The following is a 21,184-nucleotide window of genomic DNA, read 5'->3' on the forward strand; positions in this document are numbered from 1 at the left end:
TAGACGTTGTAACCAATCACCGAGCATATGCCAAAAATAACACCTCCTCTTGTTCAGCACCCAAAGTCGAAGGATAGCTCTGGCCTTTCAATGGAAGAAAGTGCTAGATTTGTCAGTGTTGTATAATATAACCAATTCCCAGTGTCCATATTTGTTTTGGAACGATCGGAATTGTCTTCAGTTAATGTGAGAGACAGAACTGGCGTCAAACATGCGTAAAAATCAACGCTGTCCAAGCAGGGAACCACCGAGAAAGGAATTATCGCCGCTCATCTGAGGCCAATCTCGATTATTTTTGTCAAATAAGGAAACATAACATAGCTAGTCAGCTAACGTTAGCTCCGTAGATAGCTAGGTTAACGACATATCTTCACACAAAAGCAGAATCCAGCAGATAATCAAGATTGGATCTACATTCGCACAGCAGCAGGAAAACGTAAGTAGCATGCTAGTATGTACGCTAACGTCATTAGCTGGAGTTTGACAACCTGGGGAATTGCGCTGGCTCCAACGACAGCTAACTGTTAAGTTAACATTAGCACGCTAGCTAACGTTAGCTCGTATCAACACACCAGGCAAAGTAGGCCTTTCCGCGGAGGGACCAGTGTTAAGAGGAGTGGAGTTCAGCATGTGGTCAGTGGATTGGTATTTAACACAGAAACGCATTTCCAAAAAAGAGTCAGTCGATTCATGCAACATAAACTATGTTGTGTAATAACGTTAGCGTTCAAACAGACCATTGCAAGAATAAGACCTGACTCTTCATCTGAAGTTTCAAAGTAACTCTGCTACCGCGAGCGTTACCGAGCCAGTTATGAATGAGGCAAATTTAAAGTAGCACTAATGTTAACAGACAGACGGCACGTTGGTCTCCAGTGCTTAGTCTGGCCCCAAGCGAGCTAATCTAGCATGGTATAGGCTACACTAGCTATAACCAGCTAATGACAGCTTAGCAGACTTTGTCATATGGGTGTCATTGGTTAGCTGGGCAGTACAATTATATTTCTAACGTTATAACTTTATATTTAAACAAGCACAGAGCCACACACTGTTATAGGTCACATTAATTTCAGTAAGTAGTCATATAGCGATATTTATGTCCGGAGTTAATCGTCAACATGAGTCAAACAAACTGCACGCAGTGCCAGTTGGATAGCTACTCTATGTCCTGTTGAGTATGCAGGGCCCTAGAGGGTAATTATAACCACAAGGGCCCATTTTTTATGTCTAGTTAAATGTAGTTTAAGCAGATAACACTTAATGTTAGTCATAAGCTGCTAAGGTGTTGGTGAGAAGTCATCACTGCGGCAACGGCAGTGCTCCTCCCAACACTACACCGATTCTCATATTCTCATATATTTTTTTTTACACCAAATAATTAATATTGATAGATATATATATATACATATATATACCAATATATAGCCTACCGTTTTATGGTGAGGTTCAGTAGGTATTGTGGAGCTGGAAAATGTCAAAAATAATCATATATGAAATTAACTGTGATATCAAAGTAACTCAAACTTAACATATATAAACAATTAATTAGTCACAGTTGTAAGTTTTACTAATCGCTTTGCTTGTTAGCTTCTCAAGCACTGTAGCAGTTGTACAGTTTTAAGCTTGTGCTTTATGCCTCAGTTGGTTGATGGTACGGCAGAGTCAGATACAATGAATCAAAAAAATGACCATTATATTTAGGTTTTATGAGCTATTGTTGGTGCGCTTCAATCACCAGTTACATGCCAGTTGCTCCAACCAATTTTTTGAGCTTTTCTCACTGTTCTCTTCTTTCATACAAAGTATATTAGACAGTTACATGTGATCAGTTATAATAAGTATCATATGTCACCCCATGCACTGTCAAACCTATTAATCACCCCTATTCATTTTTTTCCCCGGTATTGTGATAGGAATGTCTTGCGGTTTTCATGCAATTCCTAGCTTAACTCTGCCCAAACAGGAGTCTCTCCTAGGCTGTCAAAATGACTCTGACTCTGACTTTCTTTATTGTTGAGCAGACACCCCACCAGCAATGAAAAGAGCGCTCTTCTGATGAGATTTTACATTTAAAACAAAGCTCTTGAATTCTCATGTGAAGAAGGCCAAGTGTGTGGGCAGACGACTTTGCTGTCTCTTTTTATTGCCCTTAAATTTCTGGAATGATATTAGGTGATTTAGCCATTTTAAATTACCCTACTATATTGCAGAAATTTGTCATGTAAGCTAAGGCTTGTGGTTAATTCATGTTTCATCATCAATTTTGTATTGTGCAGTGTTGAAATTTAGTCTGACAGCCACCCTGCTCACCTTCTCCAGTGTATCAGATAGCGATAAGGTGCACAGGTGACCAGCATATGACATCACCTGGTGTTGGGCTGGTGCCCTGCAAGCCAGGTATGGGAGGAGTTCACTAGCTGATAATCTTATCTGAGTCAGCAGTCACTGTGTAAAGACTGAGGAGCAGATGAAACACAGTGACAGAGTGAGATTAAGACAGCGATCAAGCATATTTTAGAGTTCGACAGATCCGAACACGGCCTTGGCTGTGCAGTGATGGATCTGTGGGTGTCGCAAGGTGCTTTTAAAAAATGTAAATCTCCACAGGAGCCCACACTGGCTCTCCATAAGTGAAGAATTTGCACTGGTTTGAAAGTTTTCACTGTAACAAGCTTAACTGTTTCAGTTTTCAGTGAAGTAGATCAGATTGGCTCCAGCTCTCTCATTTGCTTTGCTAGATTATTCACTTATACAAGAAGTACATATCATCAGCATGATAAGGCAAGTTTTGTGAAGTGTTGGTTTTTGGTCTCTACATTGTGCGCTTTGATGCCTTTGTCACTAAGGATTGCGGAGATGTATCAGTATCACCATCAGTTTAGCTTTGCAAACTATCTTGGTCTGTCAAGTGTCACTTTTTATGCATGAAGTTTATGTTTCAGAGTGCATGCTGTCATCTCGCAGTCATAAAATGAAAATTGCATTGTCTGTCAAAAGAAAAAAAAAATGCATGAGAGCAAGTGGTACCGGGGTGATTTCCATTGACGGGTATGATTCAGGAGTTGTATGGCCGAGATTGGAAGCACTCTGCTGCAGATTAGTGCACGAAGGGGAGCTGAAGAAATGGAGGCTCAATAAAGTGTATTGCATGTTGGATCTGTGCACCTTTGTTCTGTGTGTAATAAAAGAAATGTAAAAAGGGAGGCAAGGTCAGAGTTGGTATATAGTAAAGGTTAAAAAATTGTTTAGGTCTTTGTTAAGAGTGTTGGATAAGATAAAAAGATAAATTTAAATATGTTACAACAGATATAATAGGAAGGTGTGGTTTTAGAAGTCATTGCTGTTTCTAAGGGGACCAATTACACAACAAGCTGTGTCCCAATTCAGGATTGCCTGCTTCAAAGTCCGTATTTCAAGATTGAATACGTCATAACAGTTCGACAGGGCTGTTCCATTCCAGAGACTTCTCCTAATGCGGCTGTGAAATGTGACCCGGTGTATCCTCTGCAGTACTCACTCACTATCCCACAATTCACTCCGGGTTGGTTAGTTTAATGGTTTATTCAAGGGTTCCTTGTTAATATGGGGAAATATCACATGACCCTGTCGTATTTATCAGGTGTAAAAGCTGTGAGACAGACCTCTGAGTACTCTTATAAGCTGCTGGGATAATTTGATAGTCACGGGATGTTGAAGAAAAATATGGATGCTTATATTAACTTGGTACAGTGTTTGCCTTTCATATGTTTCAGCTCATACTGTAAACTCAAGAATGTAAGTCATCACCAGGACATTTTTTGCTGATATCTACCTCTTTTGTTGGTTGTTTTCAGAGCAACAACTGGGTGATAAATTTGAACGATTCTGACTTGGTCTTGGTGAGTTAAGACTATCTACTCTTGAGCTGAGATGCAACTTCAGCTAGGTCTTCAGGTCTACAAGAATCATCAAGAAGTCTGTGATTACAGTTTTTGTTAGCCTGCTGTTCAGAGAGAATGACCATTTGATCACCACTCAATTATTCAGTTCATATTGCCTTCATGTTTGCCTTTTTTTGTGGAAGAGGGACTCACGTTTGTCCTAACCAATCACTAGTGACTGACGGCCACTTTGACCTTACAGGTGAATCTAGTGGCCGGCGTTCTGGTTAATGTGTACTCATCTGTCATGTAATGCCCCTGACAAAGGATTTTATTGGCTCAGTTATTTATCCAGGTGGGGAAGAATTATTTTTGAAATTCTTTTCAGAATTTGAGATGTTGGTGACAACTCAGAAGGCCTCAGAGTTTCTGGAAAAAAACCTGAAATGCCTTCGATAGCATCGCCTAAAATGTAAGGTTATAAACAATCTTTGAGAAGTTTAAAAACAATTCCTCAGATTCTCCGACTGTGGGACTGTAGTCAAATAAAAATCAAACACAGAACCTATAATCCCAATGATTTGCAGCCTATTGATGTGTATTCTTGGATTGTGCTGGAAACTGTGTGTTAAACTTCCTTCTAGGATAGCATTAACTGTTTTGTGCGAGTATGCCTGGTTTCAGAGCAGCTCTCAGGCTCTCTGCAGCATTATGTAATCCCCGACCTTCCTCTTCCCTCTTCGTAGCCAGTGGTTTTTTTGGCAGACACGGGTCTTCGCGTGGGGGCTGTTGGTTTTGACCTGCGATCACAGCACGGTGACGGCAGTTTTGAGGGGGTTAAGTGGTTGAGAGTTCCTGGTTTCAGTGTGGATATCTCAATGGAGATATTTTCTGGTTTTTTTTCCCGTGTGCACACACACTCGCGTGTGTGTTATTGCCAGAAGTCTAGTGTACCGTCGTCAGCCAGTGAAATCTCATAGTGTCTGCATGTGTTCTTGTAGTCTGCATGTCTCCTTTCAGGGTCTCGCTGCTGCGACTGCTTTAATGGATGGATGATGCAACTCCCCTTTCCTCTCTCTAGCAGGCGGCTGGGAGAGAGAGAGAGAGAGTGTGTGTGTGTGTGTGTGTGTCTTTTAGAGCAAGTGAGAGGGAGACATAGAGAGGGGGATGTCGTTGAATGAAGCTTAGCCTGGATGTTTGCACTGCAGGGTGGGTGGTTGCTAGGCAATGGCCGTGTGTTTGTTTTATTTTTAGAGAGAATCACTGCTGGTGAACATAACAGATTTCTCTTTCTCTCACACACACATATGTGAAAGCTCTTTCTTACCATACATGACCATATAGGCTACTTTTGAGTCTCGGTAGCTGGTGGTGGAAGATCTTGACAGAGGGAATTCTGGTGATATAATCATTTAGCAGGAAAGCAATAGAAATGTGAATGGCGTGGCCCACTGCCCCACCCTGGACATGAAATCTAAACCGGCCTGGCGTATTTATAGAACGCCTTTTTCTCGCACATAGACTATGACACTGCACACATGCGCAGAGCAGACACAAACACACACACATACACGTTCCTCTGAAACCAGCTGTAGTCACTCCTTGCATGTACCAGCCTTTTTTGGGCACATGCCTGTCATGCCGTGTGTGCGCTCATGTGGGAGGTAATGCAGAGCAAGAAATCAATATGTTGAAAAAAAAAAAAAAGAGGCGCTCATGAGTGCTATAGCCCCAGCCAGGCAATGCATACCGTGAGTCGCTCCATACTGCAGCAGTTGCTGACATTTACATCAGAATTGATTGGTGTGATGGGAAAATAGAGTGCAGGTCAAAAATGCCAGAGATACAGCAGTGAGCATTTGAATACTGTGGCTAGTGTAAGGTAAGGACCGGGGGGGGGGGGGGGGCTGCTGGTGTGCTCAGGTACAGTTACTAGTAGATAACAAACAAAAATGTCAGAAATGGTGACCTGCGAGGACCAAGTAGAATAGTCTGATGTCTCTTTTTCATTTTCCTTTTCAACTCTAGCTGTGATCAGGCTTTTCAGGGTTGATACTGATCACCGATTTGATACAGATGACTTATATAGCACAAGACAGCATTCATTCATGTGGGCGAGACTGCTCCTTTGACACATTGGGGTTGCTGTCCCACAGGTTCGTCCAGCTCATAGTTGCTGCCGTGATGACTTTCAAGTTCAGTAAAATCTCTCATAATAATAAAAACCACTCTGCAGAGTTTTGATGTCTGTCAAGTATTCAGATTCATGGATTTTTACATAAACTAGACTTATTGGACTGAACCTACACATTCCATCAACGCAGATGAATTGTTTAGGGGAGAAAAAAAAAAACGCTGCCTGTTTTCACCCTTGTTGCTGCCTGACTGCATCAGCACCAATAATTAACCCCTCAATTGTGATCTGCTCATGATCAAAAAGAGTGTATGGTGACAAAAAAAAAGACAAAGACAAAAAAAAATGAATCCTCCCAAGTCAGATTTCATTCCCTGATTCAGTAATGTTACTCTTTTCCCTGCCAGTAAGTTAACTAATGGTATTACTTACCGTGTGTTGAGTGTGAAAGAGGCCGTGTGTGCTCAAAGAAGCTTTACAGCTGCAGTGTAATCCTCAGCTCTGTGGTTCCTCCTCTGCTATCTTTGTCTTGTTGTCAGGATCTCTGGCTCTCACCATTCATTAAGTAATTAAAAGTACCCCGTAATAACAGTATGAAGCAGCCTACTGAACTACTGACACAAAAAACAGTGATTTACAGAGGAATTTATAGGACCAAGCATATTATCATAGACTATAGAATATTATGTAATCTTTTGATAAACTGTAGGTCTGACAGAAGGAGTCAGTTTTGCTTTAAAAACTGAACTGAAAAATTGCCTGTGTGAGGCAACGCTTCCTTCCTTCTGAGTTCTCATTTGTCCTATCACAATAACTAACCACATTTTTTAAAAGAGCCCATACAAACTGATGGTAGTATCAGTTGGTGACTTGGTGAGGGATTGATTATCTTCTTTGCCCTTGCTGGAGATGGTGTGATGATTCAATTTCTCTGTCTCCTGCTTCTCTTTCCTTGATTAATCTCCAGCTATAGGCAGCAATGGGTGCATTCCTGGACAAGCCGAAGACGGAGAAGCATAGTGCCCATGGTGAGGGCAATGGGCTGCGTTATGGCCTGAGCTCCATGCAGGGCTGGCGGGTGGAGATGGAGGATGCCCACACAGCTGTGGTGGGTCTCCCCTATGGACTCACCGACTGGTCCTTCTTTGCTGTCTACGATGGCCATGCAGGCTCCCGGGTGGCCAACTACTGCTCCGGCCACCTGCTGGAGCACATCTTATCCGGAGGGGCGGGCTTCGGTTCAGGACCCCGCTCTGTGGAGGGTGTGAAGGACGGCATCCGCTTGGGCTTCCTGAACATTGACGAGTACATGCGCGGCTTCACTGACCTGCGACAGGGCCTGGATCGCAGCGGATCAACGGCCGTGTGCGTGTTGCTCAGCCCGACCCACCTCTACTTCATTAACTGCGGTGATTCGCGGGCCGTGCTGAGTCGAGACAGCAAGGTGGGCTTCTCCACCCAGGACCACAAGCCCTGCAACCCCCGTGAAAAGGAGCGCATCCAGAACGCTGGTGGCTCAGTCATGATCCAGAGGGTAAACGGCTCCCTGGCTGTGTCCCGGGCCCTGGGGGACTACGACTACAAATGTGTGGATGGTAAGGGCCCCACGGAGCAGCTGGTGAGCCCTGAGCCCGAGGTGTGTGTGTTGGAGCGAGTGGCTGAAGGAGACGAGTTCGTGGTGCTGGCATGTGATGGAATCTGGGATGTCATGTCCAATGAGGAGCTGTGTGAGTTTGTCCGCTCACGACTCCTGGTGTGTGATGACCTGGAGAAGGTCTGTAACTCAGTGGTGGACACCTGTCTGCATAAGGTAAGCTTTTGTGTTTTTTTTTCCCACATATATTCTCACACTTAAACTGTTTTCATAGTTCTCAGCTGTGACTCCTGTTTTAATTTGATTTTTGATAACTAGGATGAGAGTTTTAAATGAAAAGTTAAACATAAAAATGAAATAATGCTCAAAATCTAATGGGGATGGAGCATTGGACGGAGCTGTGTTGCAAGTAGGAGAAGAAAGCTTAATGGGTCACTGTGAAAGGGATCACACTGTTTTTTTTGCCTGGTGATACTGATTTGTGAATTTTTGTGAACTGAATGTGTAAAGTAAATCTTCACTTATCAGTTCAGACACTTGATTTACTCATGCATGTTTTTGAGGACTAAGACTCCTGGTTGTCCTGGTTACTGTGACACAAACAAATAGTTAAAGCTGTCGTCTTTGCTTTGACTAAATTTGTCGCTGCTAAAGAGGGTTTAGTTTTGTTTGTTTGCATCAGTCCAGATCTTGTCTTTGATTCTTAAATGTGAGAAAAATATAAACATTTAAACAAAAAAGCTACAGCTATTTTTCTTATTAAAAATATATGATGTAGTAAATGATGGATTACTACATAACTATGTAAGAAAAATGATCTAAAGTTTAATTGAACTTAACATCTGAGAGATCAGATAAATCAGATGATGAATAATGCATTATTGCTTTTAAATCACTCCCTGTCCATTGGCCTTTTCAGCTATCGATCCGAGATAAAGCAAGAATCCCTCTTTGCTTGAGCTGAACTCATCTGGGAGTCCACATCTTATAGACTTTTTCCCTTCCATGTATCACTTATTTTCTGTACCTAGAGTACTCCAAGAACCAACAAGTGCACATTAGTCTGGTTATTTTTACCTTACTGGATGGGTTATCTAACAGCCACACGCTGTCATAAATCTCCTCTGCTGCCACCGCCTTTTGTGATGTATGTGACACTGTACACTTACAGAAAGTTACTCTGACCACATTGACTTTTACATGGTAATAACAAGGTGACTGTCCATTGGTTTAAAGCCAGAGCTCTGTCTGCTGGCTGCAGCTGACTGCGCGCCCTGTAAACGCCAACTAATATGCTGTCTAATGTTTAGACAGTGGCTTCCAGCCCGGGGTTGAGCTGTTCTGTTTCCATAATACACATACTGCAAGAGGATAAATTCCTTAAAAGTGTTAAGAGGTTCATAATGAAAGATCTTAGAGCTGAATTAGTGGATCAACAGAGAAGTAGTTGGCAAGTGTTTTGATAATGGTTTAATTAGCTTTTAATATGCTCTTTTAACTGCATTAAACTGATTCTAGCTTCTCCACTGCAAGGATTTACTTTTTTGTGTGTTGATTGTAAATATTTTGAACAGCTTGTCTTAAAAAAACAAGACATTTGAAATAGTCACATTTGGCTCGAGGAAAATGTGATGGACAGTTTTTCACTTTTTTTGTGGGGTGTAAAAAGCCAAACAGTTAAGCCACAAATCCAGAAAATAATCATCCAGTTAATAAACGAGTATTACTCACCAAAATGACGGAGTGACACTTGCCTTGTTTCAGTAGAATAACGTGAAGCTGTTGGCAGAGCTGCAGCTGCAAACTGCAACTCTTCATCTGACGTGTTTATTGTGGAAAAAAAAAAGTCTATCTGCAGAATATTGACGTTCAAGTACCTTCTGACAAACTTACAACCTCTGTCGCAGCATCACTAGGCTCACTATCTACAACATCTGCTGTCCTCCTCACTGGAAAGCTTTGACTATGAAAAGCCGCTGCAGGAAGTGTTGAAATATAAATAACAACATAATGCTGCCTGTTTTTAAATCTTTTTTTCAGCAGCCAGTTTACCCTTTCATACTCGTCATCAGTGTTGTTTTTCTCTCTTATTTTTGAAAATGGTGGAAAAAAAACACTCAGACTCTTGTTTGCTTTATATTTATATTAACCGTTAATTTATTTTGAAGAAGCATAAGGAGCGTTATGACTGCATAGGTTCCCAGTGATTTATTTATTTATTTATTTTTAGGGTTGTGATAGTCAAGGTCAGTTGTCAGTTAACTAAAATATTGCCATTGTTGCTTTGATCTTTCAAACCATAATTGTGTCAAAATTGGATAAAAATGATTCCCCTACACAATAAACAGTCACTAAATATGCCATAGATTTCATTTACCCTATATTTTTTTCTGTCTCTGCCTGTCTTCATCCTGCAGGGGAGCAGGGACAATATGAGTGTGGTGTTGGTGTGTTTACCCGGAGCTCCCAAGATCTCTGAGGAGGCTGTGAAGAAAGAAGAGGAATTGGATAAATACCTGGAGACCCGTGTTCAGGGTCAGCACGCTCGACACATGTGCACACCCACGCAATCACACATGACAGACTGGCGGTGTGCATTTATCGTGGCATACGATGCAGTTACATTAATCTAAGACGTAATAAAGTGCTATAGTTTGATAGTTGACCACTATTATTTTTTGCAAGCACACCGATCATTTTAACTACTCTGACGTGCTGTATTTGAAACTTGGGCTGGATTATTTTAAACATTTAACTGTTCAGCGGTAGTTAAATGCCTGGACTGTTCTTTCAACGGCAGCAGCCTTTCGATGCTTTTCTCAAAAATGTTTTTCAGAAAGGTTAAGTGAAACAAGGGACCACATACTGTGCTCAGTCTCTGTGTACATAACCAGGTCAAAATAAACATTCTTTAGGGTAGTCCAAATATTTGAAATCAGTCTGCTACACAGCCCGTGGTGCTGCAAATGGCAAGTAGTGGTGTATCTGATTTTTCCACTACTGTGGTTGATTTCTTAGCCTCTGCAGAGAAAGGTGGGGGTTTATAACAGACTATAACCTTCTCTCAGTATACAACACAACCTCTCATAGACCCCGTGTCATCTTTGTGTTTGTGTGTAGAGCTACTGGGAAACTGTGGGGAGGGGGGAGCCCCTGACCTGGTGTCTGTCCTGAGGAGCATTGCCACAGAGAACATCCCCAACCTTCCACCTGGCGGCGGCCTGGCCAGCAAGTAAATACACAACCAGGACATTTAACTGCATGTCATGCACTTGAAACATACTGTTAAATATAATCAGACGTGAATAGCTAATACATTATTATTTTTTATTTTTTTAGAAACTTGTAAAGTTACAACCTAATGAACTCATAAATCATAATTGCATGTGTAGAACTGTAAGTTTGATCCCTTCACAAAGCAGCAACAGGTACACTTACAAACACAGATAACGCTCATGAAAACACTTTAATATACATATGAATAAAAAGATGCTGTGGTCTCTTTATACATGAATAGCGGATATGCAAGTATCGACTCGGTTGCTATTTTGATTCCATTATAATCTCAATCAATATACATTTACAAAGAACGAGCAGAGACTGTGTTATTATGTCGGGAGTTGTCCTCTGATCAGCGAGCCGTGTGCTGTTTATGTGTTTGCAGACGCAGTGTGATCGAGGCGGTGTACAACAAGCTGAACCCTCACAGAGAAGAGGAAGGGGTGAGTTGATCTCTCTCTAAACCCCTCACCTCTTCCACCTTTCACCCCGCCCTTTTAACATGACCTCATAAACACACACCAGCCCAGACAAGGACACTCTTTTGTGTGTATGTGTTAGAGTGAGAGAAAATGAATGTGTGAAAGAGGGCGGAGGATAGGCCACACAGAATAGCCTCGGCAAGCTCAGTGAAACTCAGTTCACTGCATTCCATGTTGAAAAGCACTGAAGGCCTGTGCTGTCAGTTTCAATCTTGTATTTACTATTGTAGCAGGATATATAGCAAGACCTTGATAAACCTATTGAACTCCTCAGCAGTGAGCCCTTTAAACCAGCAGTCTCATGGTACTGAATGCTTCACAAACCTGAATTAAAAGCATCTGAAGTTTATGATTGGAAGTCTGTCACATGTAACTCGATTACCAACCATTATAGTCCAACATTTGCGTTCAATTAATACCATTTTTTTTAAAGATACGGTTAAATATATAGTTCTTGATGTTGATCAGTGAATGGCAGTCATTTTCAGAGTCACAGGCAAAGCACCGGCATGAAGCACTTGCAGCTGCTGTTATTACTGATGTGTTTGGGAAGTTTTGTTTTGTTTTTGTTTTTTTTTTAAAGATTAAAAAAAGTAGTCCCTCAAACTAGGCAGAAAAAAAGCAGATCACTCTTCAAGCATCAAGATAGTGTCACGATCATTTAGGGAAACTCTCTAGAAACATTGTGGAAGATTGCCTGAATTACAGCAAGAAATGTGCTGTTTCCTAAACCAGTAACTAGTTGACATTCACCCTTGTAACCACGTCACCTTGGTGAATACTGTAATATGTTCACATACAGATGGATACAAGTTTTACAAATGACATTTTTCCGACGAAGAAAGGTCACTGTCAGGTTTTAAAGAGCCGGGCTGTGATGTTGGAGGTGTGTGTGTATGCACGAGGACACGTGAATGTATTTGTCATATTAATGTCAGTGGAGTCTTGACTTGCAGGCTCATTTCTCTGGGCTGTGTGGGTGCTGACCAACTCCCTCCTCTCTGTTACACCATACAGCGAATATCACAAAGGGTTGTTGGTCACAGGGTCAGAGGTAGCGCTTGCATGGGCCTGTCCGACTGGCGCAGGAATGTCTCTGACATTGTCACACTAGTGTGTGGTAGATATTTCTGTGACAATGATGTGAGTATTGTGCCGCTGCTTGTTAGATGTATGTATGTGTGTGTGTGACCATGGAGCGTGCCTGCAGAGTCTGACCCCTGGCGTGTCACCTCAGGCCTGTGCGGGGGGAGAGGAGGAGAATGAGGAGGGAGGTGGCAGTACGGCGGCTCATCTGCTGGAGGCTCTGCGGCAGTTCCGCCTCCACCACCGGGGGCAGTACCGCGCGGTGCTGGAGGAGTCCATGGCCGCCTACCACCTGCGGGGGGAGAGCGCTGCCGAGGGAGCAGGGGAGAGCAGCAGGACCTCAGACGACAATGACAACGACGGCGAGGAGCAGTCCGCCTCCCCTCCCTCTCCCCCCTCGCCCCCGCCCTCACCTGCCACTGCAGAGCCAGAGGCCGGCCAAGAAGCACCCACCCCTGAGTCCGACCCCTCCTCTGACTGAAAACCCTGTCCGCGTATCCACCCACCTACCCACCTATTTACCCGTCTGACCCCAGAGCTCTAGTCAGATGTGCTATGACCTCTCCTCTTCACAGAACTTGAATGGACACATGGGCCATATCCGGCTCTGTCATCGCCTGCAGCCTCAGCTGCCATTGCTATTCATGAATGTTTTAATGATTTGTTGGAAAGAAAAAAAATGGCCCCTTTGTCAATTCAAGTTCTGTCTGAGCCACACACGTACCATCTACCTAATGAGGACTCTTTCTGATTTGTTTCCCTTGTCCTCTGACCACCTTGGCTTGGATTACCCAAACTTTCCAGCCACTTTTACTACTTGACCACACAGATCTATGTTTACAATGGCAAAGCATCAAAACATATTATTGTTAAGTGCAAAAGTGGCTGGTGAAGCAAAAAAAAAAAAATTTATGTTGCACTCTGACCTACATTTACCGGCGTTGGCTTCTGGCTGATCCCCTCCCCTCCCAGCTTCACCCCCACCCCTGCTTACAGTGGACAAACTGACAAAGAAACGGGGTGGAGGCACTCTGAACTGCATCTGTGTCTCCAGGCCTACTCCATCTACAGACTCAGAACACCCTCTTTTGTGTATATGTATGTATGTGTGTGTATGTGTGTCTGCATGAGTTTGAGAGACCAAGCAAAGACGCCAACGATCACTGCAGAAATTTGTGATTTTGGTAGAGGACGATACTTGAGTGTTAGTCCATTTATCAGCATGATCAGCGATGTTGGGTTGTTCAAATCACTGGGCAGTTTAACCACAGAGGGATGCTTGTGTGGGTTGGTGTATATTTTTAGTTTGAGCGACAGTTCATTTAAACCATTCTCTCACCACATATCCCCGATTCCACATCACCACAGATGAGTACACTGCCTCACAATCACACACACACAAAGAGGTTAGAATCTGTTCCTTTTTGCTGTTATTCAGGTGGATGTAAATGTGTCATTTACAGTCAAGAGGCCAAAAACATATTGTGGTACCAAGCAACCAAAGTGCTCGTAATATTCCTGTTTCTTTTGGCGTGGGAGACGGTCCTGAATGGGAGCCTAGGGAAGCTCAGGGAAGCGGCTGTGCGGCTCTTTTGTGGAGAATAAAGTTTGAAAATACTTCCAAAAAATCATCAATCTAACCTTTGTGTTGCTCGTTGAAGTTTGTTGTTGATTGTGGAATGAGCTCAGCGTTGCCCCCTTTGGCTGTTGAGGTGCAAAAAAACACAACTCCCCCAACTTAAAAGACCCTATAGGTCCTTTGTCCCCATCATGGTTATAATAATAAAAATACAACCTGTCCAAGCGTACTGGTGGCAGCTGTACCGTTTCTTTGTTGTCATGGTGACAGTGACAGACACAAGGTTGTGAAGTGATCACAGTTTGGTTAAGTTTAGGCACAAAGGCTATTTGATTGTGTTTAGTGAAAGGTTGTGGTCTGGGTAAAGATTTGTCCTTGAGATTAGTTAGTATGGCTGCTGGAGGTCGGCTAACAATAAAGCATAACTATGGGTCATAGTAAGCTGTTTGCACAGATGATCTATGGGCTCATTTTTTACAGGGCAGTTTTAAAAAACACCTGCTACAACTGCGCTTCTCACAGTAATGAGAAAGTAATGAGTCCGTTACAGCTTGACGCCACGTTGAGGCGACTGATGCGACAAATGTGAGATGCTTTATCGGAAGGTTTTGGGGTTAGGGGGTTTTTCTGTACTGTATTTTTCAAACGTATGGACACAGACGTTTCCCTGAGCAGATGACAGAGCTGCTGTTGTCATATTAACATGCTAATGTTTGCATGGTAAAAAATCTACATGTTTAACAACTACTGGATTTGCTATTGTTAGTCTGTAAGCAGTTAGCTGGTTACCTGACGACACCCTCAGACTAGCACATTGTCAAACATACATGCAGTTGACATGTTAGCATATGCTAAACTGTTACATTTTAACATGCTGACATTTAGTATTTAACTTGTTAGCATGGTAACATTCAGTATGTAATGTTTGCCCTGTTGTTTTGCTAATATGGTAACATTTATCATGTTAACATGCTGGCATGTTATCATTCATGTGTAAGACAAGTGGAATATTTGACCTGATGATGGCACTAGTTGGGGGATTGGGACCACAAATACTTTTTCCAAATATCCAACCATCCAACAACTGCTGAACACACTGCGCCTCTCACCTCGGCCAACCAGTTACCATCTCTAAAGTCACACTGCTATAATGACATGGCTGACTGTATCCAGTACACTTAAACGCCTGATCTAGCACCTGTACAATCAGTTACACCGGGACAACAGTGAATGTGTTTTATATGAGATGGTTGTGTATCTGTAATCAGTTCAAACTATAGCTGATGTATTAATGTACCTGTTTTTTTTGTTGGTTTTTGTTCTTCCTTTTTTTTTTTTTACTAATTTCACACAGCTCATGCTGCCGGACGCTGGTATTATCTGCGGTTTTATGACTTTCACAGATTCATAAAACTCCCATATGCCGCATATTTGATTCCTCACAGGTTATGACGTATTTGAAAATGACACAATCTCAAACTCTTACCTCGTTATGGAGGTTGATTCAGACAGACTGCTGAAGCTACAGTGTTTATTCTTCCTCTTTGAAAACAGGTAGAGGGAGTCCGTATAATGCCCTGTACCCAATCACTCTGGTAATGCATGCACTGCACTTATCTTTTACAATATCTAAGGCACTTAACTATCAGAGGGGAGGTTACGCTAAACACTGAGTGTGTGTGTGTGTGCGTGCGTGCGTGCGTGCTTGTGTGTGTGTTTGTGTATGTGTATGTATGAGTTGTATTTGTATGGGGTTGCGTGGGCCAAATCAGTCCCACAGTTAAAAATGACAAGTGAACAAATAAAAATGATTTGAGGTTTAATGCTACGGTTTTGTGTCAAATGTATGAGTGTCTCTGAGTGTAAAGTGGCTGTACAGCTGTGTTTCTTCTCTGTCTTCTGTCTTTTGTACCAAATGAGTCACCGTGCAAATGTGTAAATCAGGGATGCGATTAGGAATTCGAAATGCAGAAAAAAGCCACATTTCTCCACTCGAAATGAATCGCATGTCACGAAAAATCCCCAGAATCCCTTTCAGAGCTGAAGATAGTATGGTGGCATTTGATACAAGACCAACCCCTCAAACTTTTAGAGGCATCTTTCAGTGTCCTTACAATATTTGATGTGTTGTATATGTTTCTGTGTAGGCTTTGAAGGTTTTGGGAACAGCTCAAGCAGAAAATAAATCCTCACCTTCCTCGCCCTCCTCTGTCGGCTTTTAGCTCCAGCCTAGACTCGTAATTTCATGTCAACTGTTTAAAGAAATTTTGATCTGTCGTCTTCTTTAAAACAATAACAACTCTCAGGTTTGAAACGTGTCAAACAAAATAAGCGCCTGCCGTTGCATTGCTTGAGCTGGCGTTGACGAGAGAGAGGGAAGCTGCGTAGACTTATAGGGACTCCATTCTCTCCATTTCTCCCCTGTTTTTCAGCCTGACAGTTGGCCTCGTGATTCTCTGCAAGGTGAGTCATCAGAGGTCTGGGTTCTGGTTGTGTTAACGCACAGGCTGGGCAGGGGAATCTTACTGTCTTTCACCATTATCCATTCATTTTGAGTAGATAAAAGAGGGCAGTGAGGTTCCAAATTTGCCATTATTCAAGGCACCAGGAGCTGTATGTTAACTGCTGTATTCATTGGAGGATTCAGCAACACAAAAAGCTAACGCACATCTCTCCATCTCTTTTCCTTTTTACTCACCCAGAATGCCGGTGAACTTGAGGACCCCTGGTAGCCGTGGCAACGACCCCCGTCTCCTCCTGGTGATCGGTGCGTCCGCCCAGAGGAGGAGTGTTTCTCCATTGCGCCATGTCTTTCTCCACTAAAAAAGAGGACATGTGGTGTGTGTTGGAGTGCGTGAGTGTGCGTATGTTGGTTGTGCATGTGTGTGTGTGTGCAGCAGTGGGACAAAGACGACGAGCGACAACAACTACACACACACACGCATACTGCTTTAAACCTGGAGGAAAAACAAAATCACTTTTCAGACATCAAGATTTTATGAACTGAAGCATTGTGATGGTAGAGATGATTTTTACCATTGAGGTGTTTTTTTTTTTTTTTTTCTTTTCTTGAATGTTGACCTTGAACACCTGACTTCACAATGACATGAGGACCTATAATGTGTGTGTGTGTGTGTTTGTATGTGCGAGACTGGAGTTTGTGAGTGTTTTGAGGAGGGCCAAGAGAAGACAGTTGGTGGATAAAGACTTTGTATGTAATTCTTCTTCTCCTGGACATTTTTTTTTTTCCATTTTTTTGTGTGCTCCTGGGTCTGATAATTGCCTAACACCCTTGCTTCTCCCCTCTTAAAAGACACACACACACACTCTCTCTAACACACACAGACACACCAAAACATAAACCCCACCCCACCCATCCCCACTTCCACCTGTGCACGTATGTGATGTGCCATCTTCGCAGGGCACTGCATGAGGACTTTGGTTCTACATGTACAGCTACGTGGTTTTCTAGTCGACCCGGATGGACAGCCATTGGTTGAGACTGACTGAACCGAAGGGACCTCTGGGCTCTGATTGGCTCCTGCCGTGTGAGAAGTGGAAATGATTTTGATTTTTTCTTTTCTCTTTTTTTTTTTTCTTTGCTGATATTATTAGGATGATGACGATGATAATCACGATGGGGAAATGGGAGGTTATTTAGTTTACTGAAGAGCCGAGTGCAAGTTGGACTCATGGAGGCAGGGTGGTGGGTCGGGTAGGGAGGCTGTTGTATCACTGGTTGGACTTCCTGTAGGAGGAGAGGTTATGGTAGGAGGGTGGGAATCAAACAGGCTTCCCCACCTCTCTCCTCACCATCACGGTTGGAGGTACACATGACGGCGGACTGTCCTGACAGAGGAACGTTTTTTTTCTTCTTTTTTTTTTTTTTTTTTTAATGTTGTCCATGAGGTTACTAGCTGCTCGCTGTGTAGAGTGAGTGAACTCCCAGTTTTAACCCTGTTCCTGGTTCTCAGACTGCATTGGTAATGTTTGTATTGCTGTTGTTTGATTGCACTCACATTTGATTACAGAAAGCGTCTATATATGAAATAAAATACCTGCCAAGGACCCAGTGGTGGCTGAGTATTTTAATAAGAGAAGTCTTTGCTTGATGTTTGTGTACGCTGGTGTGGATTCATGGAGACTGTCAACATCTGTGTGATCTGCTGATGTTTCTGTCACTATCGGAACAGATTTTCTAACGAACGTAACTCAGTTATCAGTCATACAGAAAGCAGCAGCCTACGTGATTTCTGTTTTCAATAGTCTTAACTTGCTTTGTCTCATGTTTGTTATTCCTTCCTTTTTATAGGATGAATTGTGTTACAGTGAGGGTAGTGCATCTGTCAGCACCCTGCTGAGATACCAACGTCCCACCAGCTGCAGGGACAGTGTTGTAATCGACCATGACGTTTGGCCTCTGTCTGTATGAAGGAGAGAATGTGCAGGTGGGAAAGTATTTTACTAATCCCCTGGGAGAAGCTGCAGCAGCATAAAAAGTAACAAAAAAAAAAAAAAGGCCAAAATTTTCAAACTTTAAAAGGAAAAATTCTGAATATATAACAAGAATATATAACTACTTATGATGTTATAAAACAAGTATGTAACAAGTTCACAAATGCGTGGTTAAGGTGCATAGCACAATGTCATTGCAGTGTCCCCAGTTCAAATTCGGCCGGTGACCTTGGTTGCATATCATTTCCCCTCTCTCACCCTTTGTTACCCGTTTCGTCTAAAGTCCACTAACCACTGTCAAACAAAGGCAACGATGCCCAAAGAAGAATTAAACGAGCATTGTGGATAAAACAGTATTCAAAACTGTATGTAATGAAAAATACTCAGGAGGGATAAGGTGTGTATATATACACATTCACAGAAAAACAAAAACAGAACAAATGAACACTGGATTATTGCACATGATCCTGGGACATAATACACACAAACCTTCAGATATGAACGACTCTATAGAAGCTTAAACTTGGACAGCGATTAGTAGAAGACAAAAATAAATTAAAATGTTATAGTCATATATGAATAAAAAATAGATCAAATTAAATTTTGTTTTTCTTAGCACCACGGTTTAGAAAACCAACAAATTGTAAAAGCATCTGAAGTTTATGGCTGCTACCAAAGTCTGTATGATAAACAGATATAAATCGCTGTTGCAGTTCAGCCTTGATGATGGAAACAGCAGCTGACAAATTAATCTCACTGCACAGTCCAAGACAAAAATACACACTAACGTGTACGCAGTGAGAGAGGGAGTTTATGTGCCTTTCAGCAGGAAATCTCAAAGGTTTATTAGTTGGACTTGCGCTGTGCTGAGGAATAATTCATTAGATTTTGGTAGAGATCTAGTCCTGCAATTTCTATTATTAGAGGAAAAAATTATGCACTATTTTGTATTTTCTAATATTTTGGCTCCTCTTCACTGTGCAATAGAAATATCAAATAAAACCAAAATACTGTACAGAGAAAGACATAATATTCATAAATGATTGTATGTGCTGCACTGACACCACCTTATCTCCCCTCCACACACACACACACAACCCCTGTCTAATCTGTCACTCTGTTATTATTTGATCATAATCCCTAATCATAATCACATCGTATCTTAAAGGTGTTCTCAATCTGGAGTGGGATTATGGGATTGCAGAGCATGTGTGTTAGAGTGTGAATGAGCGATCCAAATATATTGCGGCGGTGGTGTGTATGATGTTTGTGTGTGTGTGTTTGGGGGGTGAATTTAATTTGATGATGGTGGGGTACGGAGTGCGCCCTCTCACCGATCCACCCGCCGAATCCACTTTAAGCCTGATACTACCAAACAATAGACACTGACCTGTTAAAACTGTTTGTGGTCCCTTGCTCGCTTCATCTTTAATCTCTTTCACTTTAATTTGTTTTTACAGAACTACATGACATAAAACAACAGATCTACTGCCTCTTTGTTTTCTGTTGAACATACATATTTCTTTCCAAATTTGGCATCGTGGCTGTAAGGCAGTGTTGGTTGGTCAAGACTGAAATATCTCACCAGTTGTTTAATGTAATACCATTAAGTTTTGTGCTGACATTCATGATTCCCAGAGGATGAATCCTTAAGTACAAGCAAAGCACACTAATCTAGTCATGTCTTGACTTTCCCCTTAACACCGGCATGAGGTTGACATTGGTGGTTTTTGAGTCAAATGTCTTGACAGCTAAGCTGATGAACATGTAAATCATGATACCTGCTAAACATCATTTCACCGAGAGCATCCAGATGTTAGCGTTTCTGTTCCTACGCACAGCCTCGCAGAGGTGCTAGCATGGCTGTAGACTCTTGTTTACAACTTTTCCCTCCTGCCTCTTTTATTTCCCTCTTTCTTTTCTTATTTTAATTGATAGCAGCTTCTGTGAAAACCTCAGAGCATCTCAGTCCACAACCTATAACCCGGAGCTGTTAAAAAAAAAGCTGCAGCTGTTTCAGAAACTCCATTTACTGGGGCCATATGTTTGGCACACAGATCATGCTCCGTGTTACAATATTTATATATTTCTGTTTTATTGTGTTTATTCATTCCTCCTCTGAAAGGGTAGCGAAGGTGTGCAGTGCCAGTGTCGTGCTCCCAGCAGTCCCGGCTAACCCTGACACGCTAAAGAACTCGGTCAGAAAGAAAAACCAACAGCTGAATTGCTTTATTAGCAGGAAGGAAGATGCTAGTGATGCTTCTCTTTCTCCTCGCTGTTGGTCTCCTTCTCTTCTTTTTTTTTCACCTGTTCCCGTGCTTTCACTTGAGTTCTTCTTCTTCCGCCTACTCTTGTCTTTTCAGAGCGAAGGATTTTCTGCCCGTGGCTGTAACCTTGGGGCGAGGGAGGTGGCGGCCGGGTGATTCTGCACAGACGTCAGGTTTCAAACCAGACACTTCTTTGCTGAGTTTTATTTTAACGATCCAAATGAGAGCTCAAAGGAGCGCAGTATTCATACATGGTGAAATATAAATACGGATGGCTCCTTGAAATCTGTGTGTGTGTGTGTGTGCGCGCGCATCTGAGCCTGAGGGATGTGTGTGTACTTGTGTGTGTGTGTGTGTGTGTGCCTGTATATTTGTGTGTCAGCATATGATTTTGAGTGGAGTAATTTAGCAGATGAGCGGGTGGCCATTGTTAGAGGGATAATCTGGC

At 42.4% G+C, this 21,184-nt stretch overlaps 1 protein-coding gene across 2 annotated transcripts; it reads left to right on the forward strand.

Moving 5' to 3' along the window:
• Window positions 1–60: 60 nt before the first annotated feature.
• Window positions 61–18,091, forward strand: ppm1bb (protein phosphatase, Mg2+/Mn2+ dependent, 1Bb). Of its 2 annotated transcripts, none has more exons than XM_041067122.1 (6): window positions 61–436; window positions 6,962–7,804; window positions 10,006–10,123; window positions 10,709–10,820; window positions 11,253–11,310; window positions 16,717–18,091. In XM_041067122.1, the coding sequence occupies exons 2-6, from the start codon at window positions 6,974–6,976 to the stop codon at window positions 16,744–16,746; spliced, it is 1,149 nt and encodes a 382-aa protein (XP_040923056.1). In that variant the 5' UTR covers window positions 61–436; window positions 6,962–6,973; the 3' UTR covers window positions 16,747–18,091. The 2 variants fall into 2 exon arrangements, with proteins under 2 accessions (XP_040923056.1, XP_040923055.1); XM_041067121.1 differs by lacking the exon at window positions 16,717–18,091 and adding an exon at window positions 12,587–16,701.
• The last annotated feature ends 3,093 nt before the right edge of the window (window positions 18,092–21,184 follow it).

The sequence above is a fragment of the Toxotes jaculatrix genome, chromosome 21 (genome assembly GCF_017976425.1).
Source record: "Toxotes jaculatrix isolate fToxJac2 chromosome 21, fToxJac2.pri, whole genome shotgun sequence".
NCBI classification, from domain to species: domain Eukaryota; kingdom Metazoa; phylum Chordata; class Actinopteri; family Toxotidae; genus Toxotes; species Toxotes jaculatrix.